At 33.4% G+C, this 14,593-nt stretch overlaps 2 protein-coding genes across 31 annotated transcripts in view; one reads left to right on the top strand and one right to left on the bottom strand.

Moving 5' to 3' along the window:
• LOC125779137 (uncharacterized) overlaps positions 1-14,593 on the bottom strand; it is a 154,822-nt gene that overhangs the window by 33,783 nt on the left and 106,446 nt on the right. The gene's annotated exons all lie outside the window — the stretch shown is intronic.
• LOC105226820 (mucin-5AC) overlaps positions 1-14,593 on the top strand; it is a 39,786-nt gene that overhangs the window by 11,198 nt on the left and 13,995 nt on the right. For 23 of the 30 annotated variants that reach the window (XR_007423129.1, XR_007423128.1, XM_049459585.1 and 20 more), the window contains 6 exons: positions 6,905-7,060; positions 8,527-9,058; positions 9,600-9,695; positions 9,842-10,078; positions 10,888-11,151; positions 11,734-12,782. Coding sequence is in view for 28 of the 30 variants with exons in the window: in XM_049459585.1 (XP_049315542.1) it covers positions 6,905-7,060; positions 8,527-9,058; positions 9,600-9,695; positions 9,842-10,078; positions 10,888-11,151; positions 11,734-12,782 (2,334 nt within the window). In the remaining 2 variants the exon portion in view is untranslated. Of the gene's footprint in view, positions 1-7; positions 2,238-2,261; positions 3,269-6,787; positions 7,061-8,510; positions 9,059-9,599; positions 9,696-9,841; positions 10,079-10,887; positions 11,152-11,733; positions 12,783-14,593 lie in introns of those variants that run through there. The other 7 variants (XM_049459606.1, XM_049459604.1, XM_049459605.1 and 4 more) reach the window with 4 other exon arrangements.

Raw genomic sequence — 14,593 nt, 5'->3', positions numbered from 1 at the left:
TTTGAGAAAACGCATTTATAGTTTTGTGAGTCAGTTACATTAAGATAAAAAATCTTAAAAATACGCTCATATCTCCAAATCTATTTGTCGAATCAACTCACAATTTTGTGAGACAATTTCTTAAATATTTTACTTTAAGAAAATGTAAATTACTTTTCGAAAATTCTGGCTACGCCAAACCACAAACGCAATCTTCTGTAGGGAGAAACTTTTACATGTTTAATATTAATATTATGGTTACATATTAATGTTTTCACTGTTAATTAACATGCAGATATCATTTTAAGGTAATACTGTTAAACTAATTTTGTTTTAATTTAATTACATACCTTTGAGTAATAATTTTCACACGAAATGACACACTTTAATTTTAAAATGATGTAAGTGTTGGAATTAACGTAATTGCAAAAGTGCCTGTTTGATCATAGTTTTTGCTTCAGTAAGTGCCAACGGTTCTAAGTGGAATGAAATAACGATTGTTTATTCAAAATTAATCTAAAAATTTATAAGTCGAATTTTATTTTATATCATTAAAAAAGAAAACTACTACAAATCGAATGAACTTAAAAAACAATTAAAAGAACTATTATTCTCTGTAGCAACATGTTGCAAGAGTATAACAAAGTAAAACAATATGGTTCAATATATCAATCTCATATTTAAAATATTTCTTTTCCCATTTAAAGTTCCATATCTGGATTCTTATCTATCAGAAAAAGCACAAATTGGTAATTTTTCCCATGGGGAATGTCGTTCTCGCGAAATCTACGGAAGGCTGACTATGTTATATTATAGTCGTATTATTGAGATCTTACATTATGTTTACATGTGTATTTACGCACATTTGGATTTTAGCAATAAAATGTGTATTACAGGGCTTGTCCGGAAAGTAATAGGACCGATCGATTTAAAAAAATGTATTGAACCAATCGTTACAATTCTATAAAAACTTGCAAATGACGCTCCATTTGCGTGGATTCAGCGCTGCCGGGCTGTAGAGCGGCTGCGGAAGCGTTGGAATGCCGTCCTTAGTTAGGTAGCTGTTCACAAAAAAAGGCGGTGTGAGCCGGGGCGTTGTCGTGGTGCAACTTTGAATCGGCTGCGATGTCTTGTAGAACCTGATTGATCCTTCATTTGAGTCTCTTGAGGACTTCCACGTAAAATGGTGGACGATGCCTTTGATGTCAAAAAAGACAATGAGTATTGTTTTCACTTTGGGTTTGTTCATTCTTTCGGTCTTCATCAGCGACCTCTTCCCGGCCTTGGTGCCACCGAAATACACCACTTACTGCTAAAGCAATATCTGGGTAAGCATGCTTGATCATATCAAACGTCTCTGTCGCAGAATTAACGAGTTTCACATATAATTCAGTCACGTACCTCTGCTCTAACATACGCTGCATTTTCGGCTGGCACCACTCATAGGAACACGTCGCGCGAAAATGTTTGTTCTGTCTCTCCAGGTGCTCGGAGACAACTGACCAGCCGCTCGTTTGATAGCTAGGAACGCCCTCTACCGAATCCAGTCGGTGCGCGTACGCTCGGAAGTACAGTCGTGGCGGAACAAAATTAATTCTATTACTTTTCGGACAAACCCAATATTAGCACTTCTAATGTCATACAATAAACTGCTTAATGCATTTTTAAAATTTTCTGCCTCTTAATAACGAATTAACTAAATGCATCAAAAATAAGTGAAAAGAGCTCTTATTGATCTTTGAATTGTGGAAAACGTTGATTATTTGTGATTTAATTTATTAGTAACCTGCGTACAGTTCAGCAAGCGTTAAAGAAAAGTGCATATAATATTTTAAGCTCGACCTGTAAAAGATATGAAAAAAATTCTCAGAACCGTTGTAGCTTAATGTGCTAAATATGTTGTCCAAAACTGAATATCATAACTACACATTTTACAACAAAAAATATTTGCACGATCCTGTGTGTACTGCATTGTGGTTTTATATATTATGTACTTACACATATCATAGATAATTATTTTAACTCCCACGAATTCGGTTGGAAAATATTATCAAATAAAAGCCGCATGTTAACACTGTTAAAATTTAACCACCAACGTTTCAGCCATTCTGGTGGAAATGTGAATAATTTTCAAAATCTCAACTTCAGGCAAACTGCGTAGTGTTGCATACACATAAACATAAATAATTCAAGGATTACTTTTGGTGTTTGTAGGGAAAATATGTACATAAATGGCTTTAGAGTTTATTTACAAAAAGGTGCTCGAATTAAAAAAATAATAACATATAAACATATTAAACATATTATATATGTTATATGGTATATATATATGTACATATGTATATATATTGTATATGATATAAAAATATGTCATACTCAAATTCACTATCTTAAAACTTTTGGTGGACATTAATTGCACTATTTATTCACTGGATTTAAAATTACAAAAAGAATTTACAAGAAAAAAATTAATAGTGGCATAAAATTCAAATGAACCTTCTTTTTGTGCTTCGTAAGAATTTTTGGACTTTTATGTGTCTAACAATTCAGCGTTCACATAGTCCCAATGCGTTGTTTTTTTAAAGCATGGAGTACATGACGTATAAACATAATTTGTTTTAATTGTTTCTTTGTATATATTATATAAAATACTGATTAGATTCAATCAAAATTTTAACACTTACATTGGTAGAAAATATTTGTTAATTCACATATATGTACATACGTATATAATATACACCACATTAATACATAGAGAAAGTATGAAACAAAATTTTTGTTTAAAAATTCTTTGAGTTTGTTAATTATGATTTTGCATTATATATTTTTTATTATTCAAATCTGCAAATTTTTTAGTCCTGTCATATTTTTTCAATTCAAAAATATTATATATATACATCTATGCATGTACCTACACATGCATATTTTTTTGGTGATTTTGCCAGTCAGGGTGACTTACGCTCCCCAAAGATAAAATATACAATATAATTCATTTCTGCTTTCGTCTTGCAATGCTCTGTTGCTGTTACATCAAACAGACAACAAAATAACTTATCATTTTTACAAATAAGGAGAAAAGCTCGACTAAACCAGATATGTAGGGCTAAAATATAACATTTTAAACAATGTGGACATGATTGGAGTGACTTGGCTAATTATAATAATATATGGTATTTTGTTTTTTTGTGGTTAGTCAATTTATTTTCCTTTTTTCTTTATTGATTATTTCCCTGGCTTTCATGTGCATTTGAATCCTATTGTAGGCATTTATTAGCTATATATGTTCGATGTAAGTATTTGCGCACTCGTATGTATGCATTTAAATATTGTACTATGTATGTTTATATAAAAGTTGTTGTTCTACACTTAACTATTTTCAAAATCAGTCATTTAAGAACTTAGAAACTTTCGTGTGAAATATTCTTTCATATGCACATACCTACATATATTTATTTTATATAAAATAGTAATTATGCATATGTAAATGTACTTATTTTGCATTTTATAGTAATTAGTTGAATATATTACTGTAAATTTAAATCCCTGCAAGAAACGAAATTAGTTTACAAGAATGGGTTCTTATTAAAATATTTCTTAAGGAGTATGGCAACTGTTAATTATTATTTTCATGATATAATCATTTATTTACAGAACTAACACAGGACACTTATCAAGTTTGAACCTCAAGCTGATGAAAAATTATTATTTTCGGTTATTTTGTTGACCAGTGGCGTAGGTAGGGGGGGATGCGAAGGGGGCCGTCACCCCGGGCGCAACGTCTTGGGGGCGGCAAAACGAGCTTTGCTGTTTTTTAATATTCAGAAAAATACTTCAACAAATTTTTTTTACAAAATTTTTATAAAAGATAAAGAGTTGTACACTCACAATGTAATAATCTGAATAACAATGAAAAATATTAATTTTTACTCGAATACTCTTCAGTCCTTGAATTTGTCTTATATCTTTCTTAAAAATAGTGATAGAACTTAAAGATGCATTTTTCTACCTTTGATCGCTGCATAATCACATATCATATCATTGTAATTTAAAGTTTAAGCAGTTTCACATTCTATTGAGAGAATTTGAATGTAACAAATACTTTTACTTCTCCAAATTTTCAAAAATGGTATTTAAAAACTCCAATTCGGGCAAAAATTTCTGCAAATTGTTTTAAATGTGTACAAGATATAGGGCGAAAATGGGGTTTTTGTATGGCTTTTAATAAGATGTCTTGTAAATTTACTATCAATTTCCTCAAAAAACGTATTGTGAGAATTTTGGAACTTCAGAATTTGCGTAGCTTCAAGTTCCTAAATTTTATATACATAACATCGAAGATATTTTGTAAAAATTCAATTTTGTTCGAAACATCTAATGAAACTTGTTGGGGCGGCAGAACATCCTTGGCCCCGGGCGCCCGAAGTTGTACAATCGTATGATGTCTCTTTTATCGTTTTTTTAAACGCGCTATGGCGAGATATTTAGCATATACATATGTACGTCGTCCTGTAATAAAATAAATAATTTATGCTACATGAGAATACTCATAAAAGTACGTAGGCAAATTTGAAAATAATGATTCCTTCAAAAATTATATACATTTGAACAGAAAAATTAAATTTTTAGTCAAGAATTTCCTAATAAACTGGCCATAAAATATATATACATATATTGTATAAACTAGCTGAACCCCCAAGCGTTGTCGTACGTGAAATTATGTGTTTTGAAATGAAAAAAGAGTTGAATTTATATTGTGTTGAAAATCATTTATTTGCGATTTTTCTACATTTTTTTTCAATGTAACGCAGCTTGATAAACAACATTTTTTGGTTTCTGTTCCGATGAGTAAATATACGAGAAGATGGTTTTCCAACTTGTGAATACGCCACGTATAGCTGGCCGCGTGAAAATTATGGCATTTCCAGATTTATGCCACACACTTCTAGCCACTATCCTTGTGTTCTGTTGATTGTCATCGTAAATGCAATTTTCCCTGGAGACTGAATATGTTTGAACTGAAAAGGCAAATCGTTGGAACTCAAAGGAATTCGTTGATCGATTTGTATGAGCGCAAACATGCCGGAATCTGGCTTTGAATTTTCCAGTTTAAGTCATTAACATCGGTATTTTTGGCATTAAAATTGGGCGTGCACTCACATCGTCAATCGTTTCATTCCAGTGATTACCATGTTCCTCCTGTGGATTGTATAAATACGTTCTAATGCATTAGTTGAGAACACACCTGGATGTCCATCTACTGGTTGGTTCCATGTATAATATCAAGCATTTCCGAATAGAGCAATGTTTTCGCAAACGGATCACTGACGCAAATTGAGAAAAAACTCGTCAATCCCATTTTTGTTGTTGGCGGTGTTTCCGTTGGCTGCAGTGTATTCTTTGGGTAGAAATATACTCTTTGGCCTTCACTATATGAACTGCGAGATGCACAACAGTCGGTAACCGTTCATGAATTGTAAAAATAAATATCTTAAAGAACGCTTCAATGCAGTCCACGTATCGACCCAATTGATACTTGCTGATCTCATCTCGTTCAAGGCCAATAACCGCCACGATGCTTTCGTTGGTGACGCATTTGCAAACGTATTTGATCGATTTCACCAAACTGCAATACTCAACATTGATATGAGATTTGAATGTAAATTAGACAATATTAACGAATATAGTACTATCCATGTGTTGTCAACTTCGATATTCATTCCTCTAAATTGAATGCTGAATGTTCTGCCATTGTCGTCTGGTGTGCGACACCGTTACGATGGATATCCATCATTTCCAGTTTGCGTTTTCGAAAGAAAACCACGTGGATAGTTTTTCGTGCATTTATTTTCGGACATACAAACCGAAGTGGGATTGTGGTGTGCACAAGGTCCATGAATCATATTGGTTTTCACCACTTCGTATAATTCTGGATCTATTTCTGGATTAGGACTGTCCGCATTCATTATCCATAGAAGAATGTGTGTGAGCGGCAAATCTCTTTTTTGCCTTTGGGCTGCCAATGTATGTTGATGGCAAAAAAACACCGACCGTTATTAGCGCGACCTTTTCGTGGCATCGCAACAAATTATTATTATTGATCACTTTGTTTGAAACAAACACAAAGTTTTCACTGAATAATTTTCAATAATTTACCATTTTAATAGCCGAAATAAAGAAAGCAAACGACTGAAATTGAACGTTTCAAATAATTTACAAATAAATCAATTGGAAAACAAAACAAAAAAAATTTTTGTATGGAAAAGTCACTTTTTGGAAATTTACGCCATGAGTTGGTTAAAACTGAACATTTAATAATTTAGCCCGGTACAAATCAACTCTAAAATTATTTTTATAAGAAATAGAATTTTCCAAAATTCTACAGTGGCCATACACCTTAACCTTATAATAATACCAGTAATAAAATGCATTTTCCTATTGATAGCATTGAAGGTACTGTTCTGGCTATTCTAAGGCTATTTTCGAGCATGTTATGAAGTTCAGTAACAAATTTCAACAATTCCGGATGTAGCGCGGCCACTGCTGTGTTGTCAGTGTACCTACTTATGTCGCATCGCCACTGAGCCGATATTAAGATAATAATCCAAATAGTGACCGTCCCACTTTATTTCTTACCCTTAAACTTTAAAATGACTAAAATAACTTTACTAATGATTTCATTTGAAATAACTACCCGTGATTGTCTTATGAAGAGTGATAATGACAAATACTCGTACCATTGCCCTGCTTCAGATTAGATTGAATTTTTTATTTTCATTTTACTTTAATTGTACCTAATTGTTTCTTGCAGGGACATTTATGCATTTTGTTTATGGGTATTAATACCTTGTAATTTTAAGGGCCAAGTGGATTTATGAAATTTTTTATTTCTTTCACGAATTCCGTGCTACTTAATACGTCAACATAGGATGAATTTCATCCGTTCATTGAGGCTCTCTTGCCGTTTGTCAAATCGTTTTCGTACTCATGGTTCAATTTGCAAGCTGCCAAGCGAAAGTATTACAAAAAACATGAAAAACGTATGTCACTGGAGGAGGAGCGACATTGCAAGGATGAACTACAAGTAAGATCTACTTTTAACATTTCCCAAATAATAATGAAACGCTCACTATATTTTGTGACACTTTGAAATGTGAAACAATCAAATTTTAGTTACAAAACTCGAGTTTAATAAAAAGTATCACGACAGGAAGATTTAATTCAGTTCATATCTTATATATTCATATAAGTGTACCTAATCTAAAGATTTTCGATTTTCCGGTTAACTTTCCAATACCGGAACTTAGCTCTGCCTAACTCGTTTAGTGAAATTTTTTGCCACTCTTGAGTATTTCTCTGGCTTTGGTTGGGAGTGTATAAAATGTTTGATTACATCCGAACCTAGCCCTTCCTTACTTGCTTAAAATGTAGTTTTGGCGGATGCTGGAAATATTTTATGCTCTAATTAATAGTAATATGTTATAATAAAAATTTGCCAGCACATTTTTCAAAAGCATTTTTTGGGAAGGTCTTCTGCTCCTTCAGCGAATTTTGTTTTATCTCTTCGATCGACTGAAAATGAGTTTCATGGAGCGGACATTTCAGTTTGGAACAAGAAAAATTCACTGAGAGCCAACTCTGGTGGTTGACTGAGGGTATTCCTTGGGTTTTTTGGCTTTTCGATCACAATCGTGGCTCGAAGCGATGGTGCATTTTTTTTTACATTTTCATCAGTTGAAGAGGTGTTTAACGATCTCTCGACCGCCTTTGAAGGCTGTGATACAAAGGTCGTAGGCTTGTGTTTTACATAGATAAAATTGAATCATCGTAAGCTTTTTCCAACATTCGCAACGATTCAGCACACGAAATTCGAAAATTTGAGATAAATTCTTTGTTCAATTTTTTTATCCATTGTAAAAATCGCAATGCAAACTGGTTGACAGATCCCTCTCAAATTTGGCATAGTAATTAAGGACAGTCCTACCACCTTAACAAAATACATTAATTGAGATATCATTTACCCGGGGAATTTAATTACCATTTTCGGGTGCTTTTTACTCACAATGTATAACAAATTGCGTTAATATAAATATATAAATATATAATAATTAGCTATTATTATTTTTACCTGGTAATAAGTCCTGGATGGTGAGCAACAAATATAGTATAAATTCATAATTTTCATTACTAAATTTTTTGGTGTCGCAATTCGGAGCTTTTTTCATCTAACGGTTTCATGTAACAACCTTAAATATATTAGACAGAACTGTCAAATATCTTTGGTCAATTTGAATCGACATATAATGCATACATTCATTATAATGTATTTATTATAAAACATTAAATTCCGCTGAAGGTTTTATTCTTCGTTATTAGAGTAAGTTGGAAGCATATAACCTGATACTTAGAATAACTTATTTACCTAGGTAATTTTTGATTGAGATGTTGCATTTATTTTCGTAGGTGAAACAAAATTCTTTAACCGCGTTTATTTTTACATTTTATATCTATTTTTCTCTGAAAAACTATATAAGTGTATTTATGCAATAGAACGAAAAAGCGGAGGTGAAACAAAAGTGGGCGTCCCGGTTATTAGGAAAACTACGTAAAGATATTACTCAGGAATGCCGAGAAGATTTCGTCCAATCCATCACCGGCAAACGCAAATCGATTTGTGTGCTTTCGAATCCCGATCAAAAAGGAAAAATGCGACGAATCGACTGCTTACGACAGGCAGATAAGGTGTGGCGCTTGGATTTGGTTATGGTCATACTTTTTAAGGCGATACCGCTTGAAAGCACAGATGGAGAACGACTGGAAAAGAATCCCGAATGTACACACCCTAACTTATGTGTAAATCCTTATCACATTAATGTATCTGTTCGCGAACTGGACTTGTATTTAGCGAATTTCATCAATACATATGATCCACTTCACAGCCCAACTCCGCCGCCGCCTACATCAATAGCATTATTCTCATATAACAATGAACACACACATGTTAACGCCGATAGCAACACTAATGGCAGTAATAACAATATGAACAAAATAAAGAAAAATGGTGAAGCACGCAAAGAGAAAGGTAATAAAAGCTTCTTCATACATAAATCCATTTAATCCATATATATGGAGTACATACGTTTGCTAGGAGTATTTTTATTAATTCTGGGCCGTTTATCGTTTATTCCACTTTTGTTTTGAGTTTTTAATTATTGTTAAAATTAAATATTCTTTACAAGTTGTGTTCAATAAAGAAAGACATGGATTTAATTTGATATTAGTTGTAAATTTAATTTTAATATTGTGCATTATGAAATTTTTGTCTAGCAAAGAACTAGGAACTTAGACTGCTATATAAAATATTTCGTCAGTAGGCTATTTGATGTATACATATATTGTATAAGAACAAAAAAATATAGTTGTTATAGTTTCTGCAAATTTTAAAACTAGTGAATGACTTGCAACAGATTTCCTTATGAATAGGATTTTCTTAACAAACATTAGCTTTGTTTTTGACGGGATGTTAGCGATAGTAAGCTTGAGCAGTACTACATATATTCTTTAAATACTTTTCTCTGTAGAAGAAAAATTAGTATTAACTAATTAGTTTTATATAAAATTAGGTTACAGCCATAATCCTTACAATGGAGTTATATGTAACGATATAATATTGGCTACTGGTGTTTTTTCATCGAAGGAATTGTGGAGTCTCTCTAAAGGTAGGTTTACAGATTAATATATTTGTATGCAAGAATATACTCGATTTATGTCAAAACATTTAGATATATCTATATCATGTACATATGAGTTAATAAGAAGCTTTGTGAGGACAAAAACTAAAATTGCAATTTTTTCTATTGCATAGCATCTATTCTTGATGAGGCAAGTAATGATTTACTATCCACAAATGCTAGTCATATTAAGTTGGAAAATTCCGCCGGAACCTTTGAATGCAACACATATCAGTTGCCACCGTCATCAATTGGCGTTGGTGTAGATGTCCCTAGTAACTTGATAGCTACGAATAATATGTTAGCAAGCACGGATTCTGGCCGATCAGCTGCCTCCAGCTCTTCTATGATTGTTCCGGCTGGGTACAGTAGTAAGGATTCTGACGCAAAGAAAATACAGTACATATCGGTTATATGCAATTGTTATAAAGTAAAAAAATAAAAGCGGTATTTGCAAACAAGAGGTATTCGGTTTATATACAAATTCTAAGCACGTACGCAATCATTTCATTTCATTTCATTTCTAGTATTATATTTCCAATGTCTTCAAAAGCATGTAAGCATCAATGTTATCAATGTTATGAAAAAAACAGTTACGCAGCGAATCTAAGCCCAGCAACACCTTCTTCGTTGAGGGATGTTTTATACAAATATGAGTTTGCGTGAACACTTCCTTATCATTAGTAACATTGAAATGGACTGCGTCCGCAACAATATCCTGGTCGGATATGGCTCCAAAGTATATACGCATTGAATGTATTCGTTATCAAGTTTGCACCCTTTAAAATTTCTGACTTCAGTAGCTGCAATCTCGTCTGTATCTTGAATTTTGTCAATGCCTGCCGAAATGAAATGACTTGGTTTAATTTTACTTGCTTTTACCAACTTGAACATGAAATCTACCTTTCTGACAAATTATTTGCTGCTAAATTAAAAAATTTAAAACCGATCAAAATTTGTGGGTGAAGAAAAATGTTTCCATAAATGCGATATTTGCCTATAAATGATTTGCATTCTAGCAACCTCATTCATATAATTACAACGTGCATAATTCGTTGAAATATAGAAATTTTGCAAATAACCAAAATTTGCATAAAAGCGATTCTTCATATAACCGATATCCATTGTAATTTGCTTTGAAAAATTGTATAATATATTATTTAATTACTTCCGAAAATAGTTGACTTTGTTGATGCACGAAGTATGCATTTGCCGCCATCTTCCCTCTTGCGAACCCAAGGGGCAGCAGCATGTAAAACTGACACGTGTACTTCGCCTGATGTTGCGGGAAATAACAGCAGTGGTGGTGGTTTTTCTGTGATTTTGCGTCCAAATGATTCAACGGGTGCAAGCATTCAGTCAAGCGATATATCAATGCTTCAGCGATATACGCCTTCACTAAACCGCTCATTATTAAATATGAGTCAAGTGCGATCGAACGAAGGTAAATTTTCAAAATTTGAACTAAACGTATTGAATATACATATAAGGTAGTCGAAAAAGTAGTTTCGTATTTCTAATCAAACTTCGACCTATTTTTTATATTTATAATAATAAATAAATAAGCAAATATGTACCATTTTGATCGACCACTTTTTGTCATTTTTCCGCTAGAGACATTATTCCATCAGTGTAAATCGAAATTCCGAAATTTCCAGAAAGGAAACGAGCGAACCATTGTTGAGCTACACGAACTGATACAGAATTATCTTCGTAAGCTTCCCAAATTTCATTGGTGGCTTGCGTGGCATTCTTTCCTTTTTTATATAAAAATTTCAAAATATAGCCAATTTCTTCACAATTTCCACTCATTTTTGAACAGTTGTAACTTTTTTTCAACTTCCCCGAATTTAATTTTTTTGGTTAAATGAAGCTTAAAGTTCACCTTTCCAACACTATATGGTATGTCACAATGGTGTTGGTACCACTGGAGATATACGACTACAAAAATACAAAAAGACTTTTTCGACTAACCAATATTTACATAAAAAATGTTTAATTTTATTCCATTTAAAATTCCTTTTAGTGTTGATCCAACATAATGTAACGTCTGCATTGGTTACGAATTCAGTGAGCCCTGGTGCAATGTACTATCAGTTACATAATAGCTCAAATGGTCCATCAGATTCCAGTGATAGCAGTACTCAGCATAACCATCATTCCCAAAGGCAACAATCTCAACACCAGGAACACCAACAAAACTTACATAGTCATGGTTCGCAAGTTTCAGTAGCTGCGGCAGCGGCTGCAACAGCTGCTGCTGCCTCTATTTCAAAATATTCTTCCGAAGTTGTAAGTGGACATGATATGTCCGAGTTTGTTACCTATGTTTGCCAAGAAACTGGAAATAGTAATCCTCAAATTAATGAAGTTCATCTCCCGCCACATCCTCAAAGTCATTTCCAGTTACAAACGGTTTCTACAGAAGGGCCATCATCTAGTCGTAATCCAAAATTATCCTCCGCAGCGCCGTCCGCACAACCCTCTCATTACCAACAGTACAGTACGATGCTGCCTCCGCCACCTTTGCCACCAATGGCGCGTCCAGTTGCGATAATTAGGTCCACAGGTGGTTTGACGATGGTAGAATCACCACCATTATCTGCAACACCTCCAAACTCCAATCAATCGGGTAAGGAATCATCCAGGCATCAGCAAACACAGCTTGATCACCAAAATCAACATCAGACTCCGTGCCACACGCTATCACATCCTCAACATGTTGCAGTCGAGCACGGTGACTCAAGTAGTCAAATCTTGACGGTGAACACATCTACGAACACTAGTGGAAGTAACGCCAATACTACTTCGGTTTCGAGTACAACAGATGCAGTTACCGTTCCCACTTCCAATATGCAAAAAAATACATCTGCTACCAGTGGTAGCAATAATAGCAGTAGTAGTTCAACTGATATTGTAGTGGCTAGCTCGTCACCACCTCCGATAAGTCCTCAAGAACATATAGATGTTGTACGTAGCACAAAATTCTCGACAATTGGTCGCTTTGGCACCCAGTCGTACTCAGCAGCCACTAGTCGGGAGTATTTCAATCATTTCCATTCACAAACAACTCCAGTAAGTATACATTATTATTTTTTATTATTTGTGTTTAATCAAATATGTATTAATACATAATAATAATAATAACATTTTCTTTCCACTTGGGTGGGCGAAAAAACACTTTTTTAAACTTTTTTTTATAGATACTGTCGTCCGAAACGACGAAAAACAATTTTTATAGCATAAAAAAATCTTTATATTGATATTGATCGTTCAGTTTGTTTGCCAGCTATATGCTATAGTGATCCGTTCTGAACAATATATTCGTAGATTTGTGTCCTTTGTCAATAATTCATGGTAAATAGCGTGAAAATATCTTGTCAAATACAAGAGTTTTCTGTATATGAATTTGATTTTGTCGAACCTTTTGGCAGTTATATCGTATAGTGGTCCAATATTGGCGGTTCCGAGTAATAAGAAGTTTACATTTATGAGATCAACGACATCTTTGTTTACATTTTATATAGTCTTCACCCCTTTGTTTACTTTTAACCAAGTTAACAGCATTTGTTCAAATTGAGCAAAGACAAGAACCTTCGTTTACATTTAGTGAGTCACTTATTTGATTTTATGTTTCAGTGACCCCGTTTTATACATTTCATGAAGTCAATGACCTATTGTATGCAGTTCTCAAACAAACTGCCCTATCAAAAACAAGTCCCTGTAAAAAAAACTTTTTTTAGACAAGACTTCTTCACACATTTCGAATTCTTTAGATTTAATTACTTTAGCACACAGCCGTCATTCAAGCTGGCCGACCATGTAGGGATACCATATTCGCTGATTTGTCAGGGAATTCCCTGATTTAGACGTTCGGCAGTGATTCTCTGATTTTCGTTAAAATTCCCTGAGTTTCGTGAAAAGTTCCTAGTTTCTTCCTGAATCGGCGATTTTTTTTAATTATTATTTTTTTTTTGAGCGAATGCGTGAAAAAGTGAGCATCATAGTGTTTTAATCTACTTGGGCGTTTTGAATTTGCGCGCCCCGCGTAGGATGCATGTACATGAATTATATCATTCATGGTTATGTTGCAAAACTCGATCGAGTTCAATTCGCGCAGGTTTTTTTCTGTATAAATCTTTTTCTGTATAAAATTCCTGCGCGAGTTGAACTCGGTTGAGTTTTGGAACGCACACCATATGATATCCCCATCATATATACATACATGTATACCGTCGCATGGAAATGCGTCTCACAAATGTCTCGACTCGAATTTGCGGAATTTACTTATATTATTTTGAAATCATCGGTGTATTCACAACATTTATATACATATCATAAATTGAATCCGAATCCGGAATGAGCAATTTTTACGCCTTATATTTTGTGGTTTAATTTAAATCTTCAGTTTTTAGTCTCGAAAAATGTTCATATTGACGACAACAAATTGATCGATCAGTTGGCAAATTTGAATGCGTTCTTGAAATCGAAAAAAGAGGACCGTGAATTATCAGGCGAGTTTTTTGCGCAATCTGTTAATGATCAGCTGTGTCAATTCTTCAAAGCTAATAAGAACGCTGAGTCGTTTTCTGAAATCTTGAAATCTAGTTCAGTATTTGTTCTCTATCCCTGGTCACAACTCAAATTGCGAGCGTATTTTTGCACATATGCAACGGTATGTTAGGTTACTCCTTTTATAGGTTAAATATAAATTCCGAAATTTTTATCAGTTCTACCATTAATTTATTATTATTTATAAATTTAATTAATTATTATTTCGTCTTACTATTTAAACTATTATTTAATATTAAAAAATTGACAGCTTTTTGCGATTTTTCTTCAAAAGTATTATTATTATTTTCTGTTTTGATTGAAAATATAAAAGT

This window comes from Bactrocera dorsalis, chromosome 6 (genome assembly GCF_023373825.1).
Source record: "Bactrocera dorsalis isolate Fly_Bdor chromosome 6, ASM2337382v1, whole genome shotgun sequence".
Classification (NCBI taxonomy): Eukaryota; Metazoa; Arthropoda; class Insecta; order Diptera; family Tephritidae; genus Bactrocera; species Bactrocera dorsalis.
Note: the sequence above shows the minus strand (reverse complement) of the source record. Positions and strands in the feature narration are given on the sequence as shown.